Raw genomic sequence first — 17,615 nt, 5'->3', positions numbered from 1 at the left:
TTGGCAACATTATTTCATCGAAGATGTGTGTGCCTTTGCTGTTAATTACTTTATCAACTCAAATGTTCATATTAACCTTGTCTAAGTATAATATTTGATTGCAAATCATGACAAATTTATATAAATGAATATTTGTTCCAAGATACAGATATGTTTTCTGCACAGAAACAGGACTAGGGCCAAAATATCACAGTTATTCATGTTTTACCTAAGACACAGATTTCCTGAGAAAATCTGGCCAGTTTCCAAATCAACCAGATGATAGTGTGTTCAATGGAAAATAAGTGATGGGAGCTGGAGGGTCCTGCAGGGTTTATCTGATTTGAGGGCCTATATAAGAATGCTGTGGGCACCCATAGTCCAAATCTGATTTGCCAATCTGAGAGGAGTAAAGATATAATTTTGAATAAAATCAGCATTGAATATCACAATGATCTCCCCAACCTGGTCTCACGACCAATTGATCTCCCTTTGAGAATGGAAAACAATCTGCACCATATAAGTCAAGTAAATTGAGATGAATTAGACCAGAAGTTGAGTATTTTCCAGCGCAATCAGACAAATACATCAGTGAAAGGGAAACAACACTGGTCAAAATTGGGGCTGATAGTATTCAATCTATAAAGGATGTTATTAAGGTAAAAAAAATTTACCCATTAACATGTAAGATCACAAATATGTGATTAGAATGTTCTTAACTGAACATTCTAATGCTGATGTAACAGATACTACTGACAATTGAAGGAAATTGAGTTCAAGAACACTGGCTTAGAGTTTTGAGAAAACATTCCAAGAAACTACTCTTCAAAGGGTTAATTGATCCATATTGATAATTCCAAGAAACAATGATAATATATATTTAATAAACCATGATTCTACCGAGAACAATATGGCAAAATGACATATGTACCTCTGTACTTACAGCATCTCCATGCGGAGGCCAGGAACAGTGCGATGTAAGTTAGAGTTTTGCAGGACAATACTGTCATCTGATGGCTATTTATTGCACCTTCAGGTTTTGCATTTACAAGTGCAGCTGGTGCAGAAGCAATTTTCTATATAAAGTGGATGCAGAATGGAACAAGAGTGAGATACAAAGAAATTATCAGTATTATTTGTGTTGCTGTTGTTCTTGTGGAATTGTTTCAATAGTAAAATTGTCACATTACAAAGACCGGTACGCAGCAAGAATCTTTCATCTGTGACTGGATAAGGAAAGCACGTGGGAGGAGCTTAGTGAACACGTCGTAGACAGTCATGCTTTTCGGTAGTTCTTTACGCGTCTCTGGTAGGCTTAACCACGTGTTTATACAATTTTGGTCTGCGTTTCCATAACTCCATTGAAGATCGGCAGCCCGCAAACGCAGTAGAAATCATGGTGAAATTGGTCAAGGTAAATTACACTTATAATGGCATACTTACTAGCTAGGGACATATGGGCGAATATGCGGGATAGCACTCGCTGTAGGTTGTAACTAGCTAGCAAGATTCTCCTGGAGAAATTAGCATGGTTTGCGGTCTGAATTGCTTTATCTATGAGTATCCTCTAACTGTTCTTGTGACATTAAGCCACGTGGTGTCTGAAAAGGGATTACACTCCAGCTGGAAAATCGCAGTCGCCACATTTAACATCAGAAACACCAGCCATGTTTTCCTTTACTTACTGTCGTTAGCATTAGTTAGCTAGCTAGCTACCAAGCTATTTGTAGAAGTTGTGCTGATTTGTTATTACGAGTTAGCCAGTTTATTTGAAATGTCAACACCGCCAGATATTTTGTCATATATTAATTTTAAGCCGTGTCGTTGTGTATAAGTGAATTTCCTGATTAATTTATACAAACTTGCAGATGTTTGGTGTATGGAACATGCGCTGCTCTGTGTTGGTGAGCCACAAACGGAATACGGAAACCTGTGGCAATTATTGCCAATTTTCAGAAAATTGAAACAAAATTTAGATAATATAGCATACTACATAACTTTGATATATTTGCATGACTACTCTGCTACCTTTACCTAGGGGAGGGGCCAACATGTGTTGAAGCTGATCACCTCACGTTCTAATCACGTGTAGTCAGTATGAGGAATGCGTTGTCCGAAAAGTGGAACTCAGTGGCTCATTTTGGCACGATCTTTCGACAGCGCAAAATGCTGTATTCTCTGCCCATTTCCGTGAGGATAACATTGGGGATTAGATTATGGTACTGTTGAGGTATAACGGATTACATGTATCTCAGTTACAAAAGTTAAGTAGCTGTAACCAGCCCAACATAACATAAAATATTTATAATCTGATTAGTTACTTCTATAAAAATAGCATTACATTTTTGATTAGTTAATTGCACGCTACACACACACAGACACACACACACCTTATGTACACCTATACAGGAGGAGGTAGCGAGTTAATGCATTTACACATTCGAAGAGGAAAAACGGGAAACCAGAGTACTGTCGGATACATGAAAACTGATGTATTTTGCTAACACATTTATTCTATGGAGAATGCAACTGGAAGTGATCTGAAAGTAATCGCATTTTGCTTCAGTTTGTATGAAATATCCAAAGTCAGTTTTTGTCAGGGTATTCAGTCACAGAAATCAGCCTAATGAAAGTTTTTTGGTGAATATTAAAGAAATGTTATTTATTTTTATAAATGAATTCATTTTCACACTGTGAGAAGACCTTGAGCATTGCTAAGTCTTCAGGTCTTCTTTGTACCGGTGTACCTCAGTAAACATATGAGGTTACACCAGACTTGTTTTAGTTCTGTGTTTTATATTAACACATGTAGGATTTGTTTTTCAATACTCACAGTAGGTTAGTGTTCTGATTGGGCTGCATAAGAGATTTAAATGTAGATGTTTTGTGTAACGTTTAAAATCTTGGATTTGGTTGTACTTTGTAAGCCTATTTCACCTGTTTGAAGGTACAATCCGAAATGCTCGCTAAGAAGAAAGCTACCCCAACCAGAGCAGCTGAGAGTGGAAATGCTGCAAAGAAGAAAGAAGTTGATGATAATAGTATGTTCTCTTCATCAGTGAAAATATGTAGTTTTTGATTTTTAAAGATGGAGACAGAGGGAAAATTATTATTTGAAAATATGCAATAACCTGAATTGTTTTGTTGATGGTGTATAATGATATCACATTAACGTGAAGATACCAAGGATTTTAGGCAATAAGATTTGATTTGGGGGATGTTTTGGGTGAATGCTTGTCAGATGGACTCTCAAATCTACACTATGATTTGGTCAGAAGTTTGAAAAATATGAATTCTTTGTAGCATTTTATTATAAACAAGACAGTTGTTCTTGTTGGGAAATAACATGGGTAGGACAACTATAAGCAGTTACTGTAAGTAAAGAGTACTGCTGTACGTAATATTAACAGACAGTGCATGATACTGCAGCATACTTCTGTACTACAACATATTACCATACTCCTATGCTAGTGTTCCGTTATACTGCAGTACTACAATGTTTGGCATTTTTCAGAGGACAAATTGGAGGACAAGACATCACCTCCACCCCAGGTAGTCAGAGCTAGTCTTCCCGAAGACAAGGAAGCTGCTCCCGAAGAAACGTCCCCAGTAGAAGCTGAAGAATCTGAGGAGGAAGATGAGGATGACAATGAAGCGGTCAATGGTACGCCCTTCATATATAGCATTTTAGCAAGTCCTGTGTGCTTTAAAGTATTTTGAAGAAGTTGTGTATGAAATTCCCCTCATTCCATTGTGTTTGGGTTGTGCTTACATTGGATTTTTATGTAGCGGCTTTTACACAGGAACTGTTGGTCACTTATGTTCTAGAGGAGGAGTCAGAGCCACCCTCCAAGATCACTCCAGAAATGGCTACCCCTACTGAGGAGTTGGATGAGGATAATGATGAAGAGGCCGGTGAGTGACTTTCTGCCGATCCGCTCAGTCGATTTGCAGACAGAGACTTTTACCTGAATCAGTTTTCATTTTATGACACAGTCTATGACAAATTCACACAAAGTGTATTTTAATATCAGAGTCTGGTGGATATTGAGTAGTAGTGTTCCTGGAGCAGCAATGTTCTGCTGTTGTTTAAGGGCATGGAGAACATTGCAGTAACAGGGATGATAATTAATGTAGAATCATGAAATAATAAATCAAATGTTTTAGTAGCAGTGGGATCTGCATTTGTTATATTATTCTATGAAAAAGGATGGGTATAGGTATCAGTGATCCTGCGCCTTGTATTACTTGGTATTGGATCAAAACTACAGTTGGCTCAGTATTGCTCATCCCTCGCGGGCAGCCTGGCACAAGCCCCTTGGTCAATGCAATTCTAATGGACATGAGATGAATCGCACTAAGCTATTGGCACAAAAATAGGTCATAGTAGGAGCGGCTGAAATTAGCTTGTTTGACCACCAGTGTCTTTGTCAGTGTTAGTGTCTCTCAATGCTGATGCTGTAATGTTGACCTTTCGTAGATCTTATGCTATGAACATGCGGTGTGTAGGCAGTGCTTATCTGGAAGCAGAAGACTGTATGTCTGATCAGTGTATTGTATCGAAGGTGAAGAAGAGATGGACATGGCCCCTGCTCCTGTTGCCAAGGCAAAGAAAGGAGGAATGGTGAAGCCCAAGGAGGATTTGGAAAATGAGGAAAAAGATGATGATGATGATGATGATGATGATGGTGATGATGATGATGATGGTGATGATGATGGAGATGAGGAGGAAGAAGTGCAGAGTGCTGAAGATGGTGAGATGTGTTGAATTATGAATGCAGTCTATTGGGTGTATCCTCCTGAGATCCAGCAGAAGAAAAAATGTGGGATTTTTTTCAGGCATAATACGAGTGTCTTGGATGACGAAAACATGTTGTAATTGAGAATATTTTCAAAATGTTATTTCTTTTATTTTCATTGAATGTCTGTTGTTGTGTAGATTTCAGTATAATAGAATGTATGGTTTTTGAGGTGAAGACCAGAGATGCATGGCTCATGTCCCCTACAGCGGACAAAAATGAGTTGTCTTAGGAGGATATTTAACTGGATATACTTTGAAAAAAATGGGCCATTTAATGTAAACTTGACACAAAAGTATGCATTGGACTGCAGTGTGGCTGTGTTTGTATGAAGTAAGTTTTTGTGGTGTCATTTTATTTTGTGCACTGAATGCACTTGCAATTTTCTAGAACCTGCATTGACTCCTAGGAAAAGGAAGGTGAAAACCAATTCCAAGAAGGAGGCTCCTCCCGTCAAAAAGGCCAAATCTGACAATAAAGGCAAGATATTCATTTCATATTTTACTTGTGACTTTCCCCTTGTATTGCTCAGTTGTAATATAACCAGTCTCATGTTTAAAAAGTAAGTTAAAGGGATGAGTTTGTAAGGAAATGAGTCCGTGATGAAGCATTAGCAAACTTTGTTGTAAACCGTTTGAAGTGGATTGGCATTGCAGCTTACGGAATTCTGTTTCAGGCTTCTGCCTTTTCATTGGAAATTTGGACAAAAGCAAGAGCTTCATGGAAATAAAAGAGGCATTGGTGAATTTCTTCAAAGAAAATGACTTGGAAATTCAAAATGTCCGACTGGGGTCTTCCAAGTAAGTGTCTTAACACTGTATTTTCTGCTAGCTTATGCATAAAATAACTACTGTTCTTTCATTTTGAAAGCTGTGTAGTGTCATTGACTAGACAGGGTGGTTTTGGGTTATCACATCAGATTTATGGGGCAAACCCAAGCATTTTAGGTGAAAAAACCTTCTTGTGTTTGGATGGTACACTTGGATTTTATTCTCAAAGATTGTCAGCTCTAGTCTGAGATTGAAATTCAGAATGTGTTGACTGTATTTAAAACTATATTATTTAAATACTGTCATTATCAACTGTAGGAAATTTGGGTATGGGAATTTCGCTACGGAAGAGCAGCTGCAGAAAGCCCTAGCGCTTAATGGGAAGACGGTTATGGACCAGAAGCTGAGGCTAGACAAGGCCAAGGTCAAAGAAACCCCTCCAGCGGCCAAAAAAGGTGAGACACCTTTCTCGCAATTACTTATTTACATATACCTGAAACTGTTGCCTTTGCTGTTTTTTTGTGTTTTTTGAATGGTTTAAGTTTGGTGGTATGCAGTTAATATATGGAAACTTATGAAACTCCTTCTTGATGCAATTGTTCAGTCGTAATCTTGTATTAATTGATACTTTTATGTAACATACAGAGAAGTACTCATTCAAACAAGGATTATGACTGGCTACATCCAGACCCCCCTCCTGTCCAATGCTCAGCCAGTATGAATTAACCCGTTGATAAGGTTATTGGAATAGCTGCTCACCTGCTACAATAATTACTTGGTAATTGTTTTTGCACTCTCCTGGATAGTAATTTGGTTTAAGATTATTTAACACAGATTTAATAATCGTGACAGCCTTATTACCAGTCTTAAATTTTAAAAGTTGACAACTTTTGTCACATGCAATTTTTCTCCACTGACGGTTTATCAGAAATGTATGTGCGCTCCCTACGTTCTCCCTATTCACAATTGGGTTGATATTTTGCTATTTGTAGGATTGTACTAATTGTACTGATTCTGAGAAAGTCCTTGGGCGCAGTCTGATTTGGGATGGAATGATCTCTGACATCACAATCACCTTTTTGACATCACACTTTCTGCCCTCTGCTGCAGGCCAAACAAAGACACTGTACATCAAAGGACTCTCAAAAGAAACCACTGACAATACTTTAAGAAAAACCTTTGAGGGTGCTATTGCAGCCAGAGTTGCCTCAAACAAACAAACTGGATCATCAAAAGGGTACGTCGCCTTTGCTCTAAATATAAAAGCAAACTGTATTAACGGCCATGTTTACATGCACATCATTTTTCTGATCTTGCTTGAATATACAGGCATTCTGTTTATGATAGAGCCCATTTAAACACCTTATACCAATAAGCAAAACAATAAGCAGTTAAGCCCCTCTTCTGATTATGCAAAATCCAAATAACATTGGTTGCATTTGCCGATAATAATCCGAAAATGAAAACCATTTATTGCCTTTATAACTCTTAAACACAACCTGCACGTGAATTCACAAGGTATCTTGGGTGTTGAAGTCAGGCAGCTAGTTTACTCCAAAAAAGTTGCGGCAAGCACAAAGCCCTCGCTTCTGGCCCGATGAGGAGACAATCTTAATTTCTGTATTCAAAGAATCAAACATTTGTGCAATACATGTGTGACAGGAAGTGTCAACATATTGATTTGTTGGGAAACATTCTCTTTTAAAGTGGTAATTGTCAGTTGGCAGTGTGCTTCCCCGTATGGATATAGTACTTGGCTTCTCTCTTCTCCTCAGGTTTGGCTTTGTGGACTTTGACAGTGAGGAGAGCTGTAAGGTGGCCAAAGAGAGCATGGAGTACTGTGAGATCGATGGCAACAAGGTGACCTTGGACTTTGCCCGGTCAAAGAGTGAGAGGGGCCAGCATGGTGCGGGGGATGGAAAAGGCGGCCGGGGTGGATCCGACCAAGCTGGAGGATTCAGGGGAGGAAGAGGAGGCAGAGGAGCAAACCGAGGGAGGTTTAAGGGTAAGACAAGTGATCAGTGACCAGTTTTGCGAGCTTGGTGAAATTTTGACTATTTTAAAATGATGAAAAGCATGTTTGTATCTGAATTTAGAGAGAAGACCTCACATATGACGGTGTTGAATCTTCATCTCCAGGGCATATTGTTGAAGGATGGTTATTCCCTCAAATTTAAAAGCTTGTTAATCAACTTTAATGCATTTTCATGTAAATGTAGTCTTGGTTGTCTTTGGAATGTGTGCGCAATGAACTTGTATGTTTCTTTCAGGTCGTGGTGGTGGCTTGAAAGGAAAACCTCAGGAAAAGAAGGAAGTGTGATGATTTAAAAAAAGATATATGCTTCTTTTCAAATGAACGTTTCATGGAAAAAATGGTCTGTATGCAAAGAAAGACTGTATTTCAGAAGCTGGTTCGATCTGTGCCCTATTTCCTGTTTTTATTTATCCTTTTTAGCCTTTATGTACATATCCTTGTTTACAGGTTGTCTTGTTGAGATTAAAATCTCTTTTACAAGAGAGTGCTGTTATCATTTTCATTGTGGAATCACTGTCTGTGAAGTGAAATCTTCCCTGCTTTTCATTGATGGTGGCTGGAATTACTCTCATATTCCACAAGGTGGCAGATTTGCCTGAGTAACTGCTTCCTTGATATCTGTGAGTGCAGGACTTTCAATGAACCTCACAAGCCACTGAATGTTTACCAGCCACAATATTTGGTTCCCTGAAAGCAAAATATTCATATTTGTGCCAAGTTCACATTGAGTCAAGTGTTTCATTTTATTATTTCATGTAACACTCAAATGGGCAGGCAGTAAGGTGTTCTAAGAAATTGTGATGTTGAGCAGGGATTCAGAGGGCTCTGTTTCCTTGCGCTTAAAATGGAGGTGATTCACTTTGAAGAGTGCTGAGGTCGTTTTCCCACAGAGCTCCTGGTGGAGGCTCCAGCAACTGCTGGCCTTAAGGGCAAGAATCTTACAGGTTTGAGTTACTTTTCAGTTTGCACCTGATTCATGCCTGCTGTACCCGGTGGTGGTCTTTTGTATTCTAATAATGACATGGACTAAACTGACAGAATAAACCTGAAGGCGTTGCATCTGTCCATATAGACTAGATCATGTTGCTAGGACATCCACAGCACTGCATGTGCTATAGTATTTAGGCCACAACTGCACAGGTAAATATATGGCAATTGGAAGTACATCTGAGCTTAATTTTACCGAGGATATATTTCTGGCCCTCTTGGATGGTAATTTACTGCTCATAATTTATTGTATAGCATAGAGGTGACCAACCCTCGTCAAGGAGAGCTGCAGGGTTTTTATTTTCACCTTGAATACAACAAACGCTTTAGACCAAAGAATCCAGATGAGGTGAGTTAACTCTAATTGACTGCTTTAATTGATAAATTAAGTGAGGAGAAACAACAAAAACCAGCAAACCTTGCAGCTCTCCAGGACCAGGGTTAGCCACCTCTGGTATAGCAAACAAACTGCTATTTTTACTGTAGCAAAAATCTTTTATCTGCAAAAGTTCCCATCACTTATGTCATACTGGTTTTTGTTTTTTGGAATTTGGATTTATTTTGCCTGCAAATGGTTTGACTGGAACCTGTTTACTGTTGAGCTGGCAGTTGCTCTGAAGGGAAAGAGTGCCAGTATTGCAGTGTCAGTGTTATGTCTGCTGCAGTGTTTGTGTGCTGACCGTCCTGCACTGACTCCAGAACATGGCGCGCATTGTTCAGTCAGCATTGCTGGAGACTCTCTTTAAAGACAGGGTGTGTTTGACTGGACCTGAATGGAGCCATTTAGGGATCAAATCGCATTTGCTGGTCATGCTGACCACACCAGTGCTGTTCACTCGTTCACACTGCATGCATTCTTGTATGATTTTAAATGACACGGTTCACAATGGCAACACATTGCTGCACATTCAGCTTGTTTAGCATATTTTAGAGTCTAAGCCATATCAAAAGGTATAAAGTACATTTGGCCTTTTAGCTGTAAAACCAACTCTTTCATTCATAATTATTATGAAACTAGCTAACAGCCACTGCCAAAATCAGTGTTTTTATTATTAATATTATTATTTTTACATTCTTTGTGAGTTTGTTTGTGTTAGTTAGTGGCGTTCCAATGCAGAAGGACAGAGGTAAGGAAGCAAGCCATCTCTGGCACCTTTATTGGATCGTTCTTGGTCCCACTCTAAGATCTTGGAAAACTCCACTTGTGACCTGGGGAAAAACTTGACAGGTTATCGGGACCTTCTAATGTACTTCATATTTGCTATTACACTCATACATCTTAGAAATTCAGTTGCAATACCTTCCTCATGGCTGCTTTCTAATGCTAATCACATGAACAGGATTGCGCATAAAATTCACAAGCAGTCAGAATTCATCTCACACCTGGGACATGCACAAAAACATAGTTCTACACAAATGTGATGAATCCTATATGTTTTGTAGGAACATTTTTAAGAACAAAAGTAAGATGGTTTAAGAAAAGTTTTGTGAATGAGGCCAATTGTGTCTCCCCCAGCCATCCTTTCATATGTGACAATTTCATCTGTGGTGCATGGGAACCTGCCTCTATTTTCCCCTGAACACCATATATGCTAGGGCGGGGTCAGTTCCAACCTCTGACCCTCAAAAATCCTAAATGCAGGCCCTGTGGGTTTCCTCTTTCTGGCCCCGATTTTAGATTAAGTACTAACGTGTTCTTTCGATTGGCCAGACTGTCTTCACACCTGACTCCCAGGCAAAGGGAGGGTGGAAAACCAGCAGTTCTCGGCCCTTGAGGACCGTGAGTTGCTGATCCCTGTGCTAGGGCCACCAGTTTGTGGTACATCATGTGACCTGCTAGGATTTAAACTTGTATTTTAATGGTTATCCTCCAGGGGTCCCCATTGGCACTCCAATGTCACTAAATGTTGCATTGGGGCATGGTTTTGTTAGAAGCAATGGGAAATGCCCACATTAAAAATTAGAGCAGTTATGTTGCATTTAACTTTCACAAAAAAGTTTTTTTTTTTTTTTACATCTAGGTGTGATGATATAACTACCATACCAAAACATTATGTAACATTACATTATTCTGATGTTCTACACAGAGGTACTCTATTTGTCTCTTATACAAGCACAGAACTGAAAGGCTTCTGAAAACTTTGCTGCATGACGAGCAACTAGTCTACTGCATCTAGCAACGCAAACATACCGTGCTCATTGTACTAAAAAGTAGAAAGGAAACTAGGTAAAAATTATGGCAGGCAATGTAGTCTAATGTTAAACAAATAGTTTGTAATTTTTTCCTGCTTTTGTTCATCTGGTGAGATAACACACTGCGTGTCCACAATTGTGTACAACACAAAACCCTTGCAAAACGAATGATTTATTTTATTGCCAGAATGCATATGACCTGTATCTCTGCCAGGCTCATATGTTCTGTATTCTCATAGAGGCAACTAGCCAGTGGGGCAGTGGTTAAAGGAGAGAGGGCTGCCCGATGGGCCACAGAACGACCCTGATTAGCAAGAATGATCAGTTAGTTCATTAGTTCTCTAGTTTCAGGTGTGCCAAATGGGAGACTAAATGCTTGCCAGCGCTCCCGATGCAGAAGATGTTAAAATTGTTATTCATCATTCACATGCTGATTAATGGGTAAAGTGAACATGGATATGGAAGCTGTTTAAGGCCAATATTCAAAATAAAAAGCAAAAGCAAAAAATTATTTGCTGGTTTTGGAAGCTTTTGGCATACACATCAGATATTTTTGGTTACTGATTACTGCTCTGTGTGTAGAAGCAATTTGAAAGGTGATATATAGTAGTATATAAATATATTACCAAGTAATGATGGTATTGGACACAATAGGAATAGCAATGCAAATAAACACAAGAAACCTGCAAATTAATTACCTTGAAAACCTTCCCCTGACTGCTGTGTTTTATTTTTAAGTTTTCTGTAGAGTAAGGCACTGTAGAATGAGTACACAATACAATAAAACATTTGTACATTGGAAAATGTGATTTCTCTTTCTGTATTCTTAGTGCAAACTTGCAATTGTGCACAATGAAACATACAGGATGAGATGTATCCCAGTAAGAAATGCGTTTGCATAGGATAAATGTAAGAAAATGACAAGATAAAGAGCCAAACTTTCCAATGACAAGAGTACAGGTATGTGTGTGTGAACTAAATGATGGGGTGCTACCGCAGTCAGCTGTTATTGAAAAGTGTACTTCCAATACAGTTGGGATGGTTGAAAAGACTGTTTAAGTGAGTGATGCAACAGCCGAAGGTGCTCATAGATGGACCAGTCAGAAGAAGCCAAATATAAACATTCCTGTGGAAACTAACGAGTTATAAATGAAAACATCAAAGTGAACCAAATGTGGTTAATGTTTATAGTGGGGTTAGAGAGTTCACAGAGAATGAAAGAGGAACAAGATACAGTAGGAACCTTGCTGGATAGCGTGGAATTCCCTTGAGGACAGTACTGTGTGTTGATGGTAGTAATGGCATCCAGGAAGAAGGCTTTTTAAGAGCAGACAATGAGATAAGGCACCCTAGGGGACTCTAATGTAAAGCATGTCTTAAAGATCCAGGGCCTTATAATGGAATCGAGAAAGCGATGAGGAGGATAAAGTTAGAATACGGACCGATCTGGAAGGGATCTGTGTTTCGTTCTGAGTGGTGGGAGAGCAGAGAAAGAGGGCCGAGCAACTGTGATAGGTTACAGTATTACAAATCTGTCTGTATTACAAGATTAAATTCCCTTGGGAAATTGTCAGTGTATTTTTTACCAAATAATGTGACTTGTACAGTTGAATTCAGTGGAACTCAAAATATGTACGAGTAGACCGGTCAAAATGGAAAGCCAAAGATAGACTAAAGACAGATGCCAATGAACAGCATTTCTCTTCAACAAACAGCCAAAAGTTAGAAATAGCTCTGGAATCATCTCAAGTGAATATTTTTAGATTAACTGTACTTAAGCAAGGTAGACTTCCAAGACAATAAGTTACTTCACTGAATGAGTGTGAGTTTGGCATGGAGCCTACCTTTGGCAGACTCAGTGGTATGGATTTACCCAGTCATGAAAGAGTGACACCCTCCCCCAAACTACTGATAGTGGGGAAGGGTGAGAGAGTGGTGAAATAGCAGGAAGGCATGGGTGGTTTTCAGCAACAGCAATATTCCGATAACCTTCCCTGTTCCCAAATGTTCTTTGGCTTCCGTCCTGGAATTGTGCACAGTGAATCTCTTGTTACTGTATGGCTGCTTATCTTTGTTCATAATATAATTTGTTTATTAAAAGGAGAGTGATAGTTTACTTTTTCTATTTTTGTATAGTTTATTGTAATGAACGGGACACAGGGTCTTTCATAAAATCCTGAATTTAAATTTGCAGGATTTTTAAAGTGATGAAACATACAGTTGACATTTGTATAATACACAAAAATGCAAATCAGACCACATTTAAACAGCATGTCTCACTTAGTAGAGTTCTGAGTCTAAGAAAAGAATCAAACTCATTTTTAACATTTCAGATAGCACAAAATAACATAATATATAACAAAGTACAAATCTAAGGAGGTTATATTGATTGATTTGTTTAACAATGCTTTTCTCTGACCACATTTATTGTGTATTGTGTTCAGTTTTGTACATCACACTGAGAGAAAGATTTCTCTTAAGAGAAGCTCCTGAATAGGTAAAAAAAATGACAAGTAAATAATTTCCAGATGTAAAATGAAAAAAAATCTCCTTATAATTCAACAAGCATAAAAACAATACACCTGAATTTTAAATGTTTCTTTAAACAAATATTTTATTACCTCATTTTACATTCTTTTTACAAGTATTTACATCCGTGTATAATCCCTCACCTCTTTTGATTAGTTATAACATCTTTACTCATAATTATTCTACATAAATACAAAAATTCACTTTATTGATGAAAACCAAGAAACCTGTGCATGTACCAGCAATAGATTTCTCCTACATTCACAGTTCTGTATTTAAATTAATATTATGTGTAAACCTTTTCCCTTGTGCAATTAATAATTACTATTTCAGTACATTTTAAGCAATTCCAAAATAAATATATCCATATTCTGAAATGGTGTGAAATATTATTTTGCCTCTTTGCTGCTTTTCTACAAAAGAAAGAAATGTAATTCTTCACTTAAGTTTGAATCACCCACAATAGATTAACAAATCAGGATTTTCTTATTACAGTGTGGCTAATGTGTATAATTTCTTGATCCTAAACATAAATATTAGGGCACATGTGCACACATACACGTAAGCAAAATCTTTAACCCTCTTACAAGACTGAGGTAGCTAGAAACTAATCATCGTGGTCCATTGTTTAGTTGACTATTCAGTTCTATTCAGTATTTGCTGTAAATGTATATAGTATACCTTCATAACCCGATCAAAAACCTATTTAAGTATACCTAAAGCTGCAATTTCCTCTCTGGGTAGAATGTTGCGTTGCCACCAACTCCCTCCCAATAACATTAACTTCACTGACTATCCAGTCATCAAAACAGGAATGCAAAGCTCAGTGGTATAGACTTGACCTCAGACACAGTTTTGAAATTCTAAATAGCAATAAAAAATAAGTTAAATCACAAGCCTTCACAGCCACCAGTGAAGGCACCGCCTCTTTTGTAACACATAGTACATACAGTATAATTTATCCAGGTCCTTTCCTAAGCATAGAAATACTTGTCTTTGAGTTGGCTTAAAATGAGTTTCCCTTTTTTGCCTTCCACAGTGTAGTTCACAGAAGCTGTGCATGAGCTGCCTGCCTCAATGTCTATAGCTATAGAAGTACTGCCTTCCGTGAACAAATGAGGTCACTGTTGACTAGCCTCCACATGTGGAGGAGATCGGAAGGGAGAAGCTTGTGCACCACAATCATACTCTTGAAGAAACACGGCTCTCTGTTTAGCCTGCTGGTCTTGTTCTTTACCAGCCCAAAGGTCTTGAAGGCATTGTGTTTGATGGGGGAGACCTGGAGCACCTCCAGACACATGCCCAGGAAGACATCGTCAATGGGATACAGGTCCAAGGTTTCAGAGGCTCTGTAGAGTTTCCTGGCCAGGGGCCCATCCATCAGGAACCCACCGCCCCCTGCATATGGCGGGTAGTGCGTCTTGTTGTACAAAGCTTGGGGGATATAGTACTTGTTCTCTTTCTTTCGAATGGGCTTGGCTTTGAAAAGGACATCGCCCACAAACAGGTTCTTGGAATAAGTTCCCCCCAGGTACTCAAAGATGTTCTGGATGTTTACAAACACATCATCGTCCCCCTTGAAGATGTAGGACACCCTACCACAGTAGGTACCAAACCACTTAAGGAAATGGGTCTCCTTGAGGGTGAGGTTAAAGAAGGTGTCCAAAAAATCCCACTGCAGGATGTCCCCATAGATGTAGTCTTCATACTCCAGCAGCTTCTGGTGATGGGCTTTCTCCAGCTCATTCGATGACTTTCCCAGGAGGAACAGGGTCTTAACCCTCTTTCCATCGACCTCCTGCTCCCTGCCCCAGGTCTTTCTGATTACATCTCTGCGGTCGTGCTGGATTATGATGGACTTGATGATTATGAGCAAATAGATCTCCCCACTGCACTTCTCTGGGTGATTGATGATCATGGGAAAATACCGACAGTGCCTGTACAGAAGGAACTGCTTGAAATTGGGCTCCAGACCAGCAAACCACCTCATGCTGGTGAAGTTGGGGTTGGCAGTGCAGTTGGTGGAGGTGACATCCCAGGTCCTGGGTGTTCCATCCTCTGTCACTCCCTGCTTCTCTGAGGTGGCCACTGGACTAGTGTTCCTGAAATGTCCGCTGTCCTGGAAGGGGTCCTTCTTCAACAGGGCCCTTTTGAAGATGGTGGGCTCCTTTTGTGTCTCCCTCTCCAGCTGAAACTGCACCCCAGTGTTGATATTGCCCCTCTGGACCACAGTCAGGGTTAACACAGCCAGGAAAAACATCAAACTCACTCTCTTATACATCCTCCATCTGTCTCTGGCTGTCATCCTGTAAAAAATAAAACATCACAATTATCTTGCTTTTACTTGGAGGAAATTATGTGAGAAATAGCCAGTAAAAAAGGGACATACAATTGCAAAAAACTTCCATCTCCAATAATCAATACTAGCTAGCATTGATATTCCTCTTAAAAACAGTTATTCAAGTGGTATTCTCCTGTTTATTGTAAATAACATAAAACCTATTTCTTATTTAACATGCAGTTGTAAGACACCTTTATATACACAGTCGCCTACACAATAAAATGTCCAGTGTTAATTCAGTTCTAACAGAGTACATATGAGTCCAATAGGACTCTGTAAGAGTTGATTACCATTGAACATTTTACAGTATGCTAGTTCATCTTGGAGTAAATAAATGAATACTCTTGTATGTGTAGAACAAACTGCTCAGCACAATATAAAATTATTTTAAAAGCAGTGAACTGTCTGGGGATATTCATATACTCTAATCAACAAACTATAAATAAAACACAAACAAAGACTAATTTACATAAACAGCCCACATAGTTTAATTTGAGTACGTGCCAGGCCAACCGTTTTACACATGCCAAGGAACCACAATATGCTAATTCATAACTGACCGGCCCTCACAACACTTTTAAATAGACTTAACTTTTCATGCTGAATTCACGTATAATTCTTCACCCTTTTTATCGGAATGTTTCAGTGTTTTAGAACTCCATTGCTTTCAATTTCTAGTAGTCATGATTTCATCAGTATTGGAATGTTCAGTTAAGAACATTCTAATCACATATTGTTAGCATCAAAGGGCTTGTGGGTACGAATCAATATTCATCAACAATAAGGAGAATTAACACACTAGCAACTGTGCAAATGTCACATTTAAGCTTGAAGCATACGAATGAGCTAAACAAACAGACAAACAACCAAAAACCTAATCAAGACCAGATTGAATTAGCAATCAGTTTTTAAAAAATTGGAATTTTGGAGGGCACTTTCACAATACTAATGACACATAGATCTTCATAATACAACGAAAAGTGTGTTTCTATATTTATGCGGAACATCATATAAATAAAAGTAATCTGACATGAAATAGTTTTCCATTAAAAAAATTGTTTCACAAACTTTGCAAAACATTTTTAGCTAAAACATCGATCGAAAGTGTATACTTACATTTTAACCGGTGCAAGTAGTCAACTGGGTCTGTCCTTTGGCAGTGGTAGCTTAGCGAAGTGCCAGCAATCTCAAAGACTCCGCATTGTCTGCTCGTTTGGAAACTGACATCTCATCGCAGCTCCTCCCAGATCTTAGTTTTATTCATCGCCCGTTTACAGCGCAGCTCAGACATCGGGTGTGTACATTTATAGAATTTTCAACGATACGTTGTCAAGGGGCAAATTACAGCTTCAGATAAATCTCTCGGTGATCGGCATAAACCAACATTCATAAACAAACGAACTGTTATAATTATAATGCGCATATTACGTACAGTACAGGGTTGTAAGACGTGAAAACATAGAAAGCATACAAATTCTTAAGCCCAGTAGGCTACTGCTGAGATAGCAAGATTGTCTGTACTCGCCAATATCAGATAAATTCACCCACTTACATATTTATAGAGCAATATGGACTATTACAAGAATGGGCAGTTTATTAAATTTTCAGTCAGGAGATAAGTGATAATTATCAATGCCCATTCTTTAACTATATAAATGCACTGTTGATAAAATATGGTCTGTGCCAACAGTAGAAAGTTATAAGTTTTCTAAAAGGAGTGCTTTGACATATGCAACAACAACATAATGTGAAAATCATGTTTATTACATCAATAGACATGGATTTGGACTATTCCTTCTTAAGAACATTGAGCCTGTTGCTCTTTCAAAGTCAATTAGATCTTTTCCTCTTCCATCCTGACCCAGAATCGAGGTCAACTGGGCCTGCTCAGCATTTTTATACATGCCACAGATCATGATAGGATGTTAATAGCATTTGTATCATGCAGTACACTCGTGTAGAAGCATTTGCATTCGTTATAG

At 38.7% G+C, this 17,615-nt stretch overlaps 2 protein-coding genes across 8 annotated transcripts; one reads left to right on the top strand and one right to left on the bottom strand.

The window, feature by feature from the left end:
- The first annotated feature begins 1,235 nt into the window (after nt 1-1,235).
- Nucleotides 1,236-8,067, top strand: LOC135256836 (nucleolin-like). Of its 7 annotated transcripts, none has more exons than XM_064339024.1 (11): nt 1,236-1,393; nt 2,927-3,020; nt 3,494-3,643; nt 3,769-3,894; nt 4,530-4,733; nt 5,169-5,258; nt 5,455-5,578; nt 5,867-6,003; nt 6,659-6,785; nt 7,324-7,553; nt 7,819-8,067. In XM_064339024.1, exons 1-11 carry the CDS (start codon nt 1,376-1,378, stop codon nt 7,866-7,868), a joined length of 1,350 nt encoding a protein of 449 aa, XP_064195094.1. In that variant the 5' UTR covers nt 1,236-1,375; the 3' UTR covers nt 7,869-8,067. The 7 variants fall into 7 exon arrangements, with proteins under 7 accessions (XP_064195094.1, XP_064195092.1, XP_064195093.1 ...); XM_064339022.1 differs by lacking the exon at nt 1,236-1,393 and adding an exon at nt 1,531-1,883; XM_064339023.1 differs by lacking the exon at nt 1,236-1,393 and adding an exon at nt 1,595-1,883 and having other exon boundaries at nt 4,545-4,733.
- A 4,852-nt stretch (nt 8,068-12,919) lies between these two features.
- On the bottom strand, nt 12,920-16,887 carry LOC135256835 (UDP-GlcNAc:betaGal beta-1,3-N-acetylglucosaminyltransferase 7-like). Its single transcript, XM_064339021.1, has 2 exons — nt 16,750-16,887; nt 12,920-15,598 (listed from the first exon to the last, which is right to left on the bottom strand). Coding segments are annotated over exons 1-2 (1,221 nt in total). The 5' UTR covers nt 16,752-16,887; the 3' UTR covers nt 12,920-14,379.
- Nucleotides 16,888-17,615: the final 728 nt, after the last annotated feature.

The sequence above is a fragment of the Anguilla rostrata genome, chromosome 6 (genome assembly GCF_018555375.3).
Source record: "Anguilla rostrata isolate EN2019 chromosome 6, ASM1855537v3, whole genome shotgun sequence".
Lineage (NCBI taxonomy): Eukaryota > Metazoa > Chordata > Actinopteri > Anguilliformes > Anguillidae > Anguilla > Anguilla rostrata.
The sequence above is the reverse complement of the archived record's forward strand: the minus strand, read 5'-3'. Positions and strand labels throughout refer to the sequence as shown.

Excerpts from the sequence above, each read along its gene's own strand:
- LOC135256836 (XM_064339022.1), top strand. The coding sequence starts at position 1,848 with ATGTTTGGTGTATGGAACATGCGCTGCTCTGTGTTG. Across the intron at positions 3,021-3,493 it reads GAAAGAAGTTGATGATAATA|AGGACAAATTGGAGGACAAG; the intron begins GTATGTTCTCTT and ends GGCATTTTTCAG. Across the intron at positions 4,734-5,168 it reads AGTGCAGAGTGCTGAAGATG|AACCTGCATTGACTCCTAGG; the intron begins GTGAGATGTGTT and ends GCAATTTTCTAG.